Source organism: Propithecus coquereli, unplaced genomic scaffold (assembly GCF_000956105.1).
Source record: "Propithecus coquereli isolate 6110/MARCELLA unplaced genomic scaffold, Pcoq_1.0 Scaffold6, whole genome shotgun sequence".
Lineage (NCBI taxonomy): Eukaryota > Metazoa > Chordata > Mammalia > Primates > Indriidae > Propithecus > Propithecus coquereli.
The window spans coordinates 323,672-325,971 of record NW_012151951.1 but is presented as its reverse complement, the minus strand read 5'-3'; the positions used below and the strand labels follow the sequence as shown (position 1 = coordinate 325,971).

Here is a 2,300-nt window from a genome sequence, read left to right as displayed (position 1 = left end):
TTAATTTTAGTGAATGTATCATATTCTCTTGTATAAATGTATGAAAATTTATTATAATAATTTCCTACTGATGGACATTTAAGGGTTTATTTTTTCTACTATTGTTAGTAGTAGTAATATGAACATTCTTGTCATGGACCAGATTATATCCTTAGAATAGATTCTTGAAAGCAGGGTTTTACTATCTATCATGTAACCTTGGGCTTAGGTGTAAGATTTGGTTTAGCTATACATTTATCCAGGATTTCCTGAGCACACACTGGGATTCCTGCTTTTTATGAAAACTATATAGCAAAAGGAATGCCTGCATGATAGATGCATGCTGGAGAAACTTTATCACATTGAAACTAGCCATTCCTAAATTAACAGCAAGTATAAAATCAAAACTGGCTACATTTTTTGGTGGGTTGGGGCGGGACATAAACGAGTAGACATTAGCTTAGCTCCCGTTTCCACATGCAGTACTGCACATCCTTAACCTGCCCACCTGCAAGGCTCTGTCTTGCTCCAATACTTTTCAAATAAAAGATAAGCAATGGACATAAAAGATTAGATGTTTTCTCTAAACTTATTTTTGTCTCAAGAATTAAGTTTTGAGTCATAGCCCAGATGATATAAAAATTGCTTTAAAAAGAAAAACAAAATTTGGAGATATCATGCATCCCCTGCCAGCTTAATCTTCGATAGACATCACTTCCAAAGTGCTTACTAAAGGGAGGAAGACTCAGAAATTTTTTGCAAATGAGAGATTTCTCATGAACATAAAACTGAGATGCATTTCTCCTTTCTCTGTCTAGAAAATAATGAAGAGACTCATTAAAAGATATGTACTACAAGCCCAGATAGACAAGGAAAGTGATGAAGTGAATGAAGGTGAGTTGGACACAGGGACAAATCAGCCCCGAAGCATGAGCTAGGGGCTTGATGCGGAGCTGAGAGGGCTGGAAGGATGGGCCTGGGGGGTGAGCTCCAAGGGGAAGAGTAGAACAGGATCTCACCAACCATCAGTCCCACTAAATAGGGGGAATAGGCTATGTCTCTACAGTTGGTCACTTGCTAGATCAAAAGTTATTGTTTTTAGGGAGGCTTTGAGGGAGGAGGAAGTGGCTGAGCAAAGTGAGGAGGTGCTGCCCCAACCCCTGAAAAACATCCTCTGTGGTTCCTTTTTAACTTACTTTAGGATGACTTGTGTTATAATTTTGCTATGATCTCTTCATTCACCAAAATACTAAACAGAGAAAATAGAAACTTGCTCCATTTGGAGGTTATTTCCCTTCAAAGGATTCAAAATACAAATGTATATGAAATTAGGATTGATTTTGTCCTATCCTAGAATCACTTGTTTCTTGGCATTATGTATTAACAGTTGACTTCTTATCACTCTTGCTTTTCAAAGGGGAACTGAAGGAAATTAAGCAGGATATCTCAAGTCTCCGCTATGAACTCCTTGAAGAAAAATCTCAGAACACAGAAGATCTGGCAGAACTTATTAGAAAACTTGGGGAGAAATTATCCATGGAACCAAACCAAGAGGAAAGCAATAGATAATGCAAAGACTTCCTTCGAAATTTTTATTTATTTGTCCACTTGAAGCCATATTATTTTCTGATTTATTTTTTTAAGTGCCAATGTGCCCACCTTTTAAAGGAGAAAAAAGTTAAATGATAATTTGGGTCATCTTATTATCTGAGACCCCCAATATCTAATATTTTGGTGATTAAATTTTGTTGTTCAGGCTAAAGGTTGAAGATTATGATGAAAATGACGATCAGTTGCTTGGTGCTTGTTTTATAAACTGCTTTCTAGGGTATAACTATTGTGCTAATGTGATCGTCTTGTACTGTCTGCCTGGGAAGGGTCTCAGCTGGCGGGGGTGGACCCACATTATTTTCCATGTGGTTCTTCCCCAGAAGGTGATTTCAGGTACCTTCTTGCGTGCTCTGTGGATTCCCTGCTTGTTACTCCCGGCCCTGAAATATGGAGAATAATAATCTATGACCACTTAAAAAATGCTGTTTAATCATCATCTAGCCTACTTAGCTCCCAAAGAATATGACAGATACTGTTCATGCAAATTGGGCTTGTATCTCTCTTAAATCTTCTGACTCGTCTCTTTGAGAACATTACAGTTAAAAATGAAAAAGTGTTTCCTCCACTGAACCCTGGAAACGTAGTCCAGTTATGTATGTGTGAGAGTGTGTATATTTTGTATGCATGTATGTGAACGTATGTACACACATATAAGATGCTTACCCTATTTCTTTTGTAGCTGATGGGGTCATGCAAAAGCTCTTTATGCT

At 37.6% G+C, this 2,300-nt stretch overlaps 1 protein-coding gene across 3 annotated transcripts in view; it reads left to right on the top strand.

Moving 5' to 3' along the window:
• TRPC6 (transient receptor potential cation channel, subfamily C, member 6) overlaps positions 1 to 1,816 on the top strand; it is a 194,405-nt gene extending 192,589 nt beyond the window's left edge. For 2 of the 3 annotated variants that reach the window (XM_012659166.1, XM_012659165.1), the window contains 2 exons: positions 798 to 873; positions 1,397 to 1,548. In XM_012659166.1, the coding sequence (XP_012514620.1) occupies positions 798 to 873; positions 1,397 to 1,548 (228 nt within the window). Of the gene's footprint in view, positions 1 to 797; positions 874 to 1,396 lie in introns of all 3 variants that reach the window. The other variant, XM_012659164.1, reaches the window with a different exon arrangement.
• Positions 1,817 to 2,300: the final 484 nt, after the last annotated feature.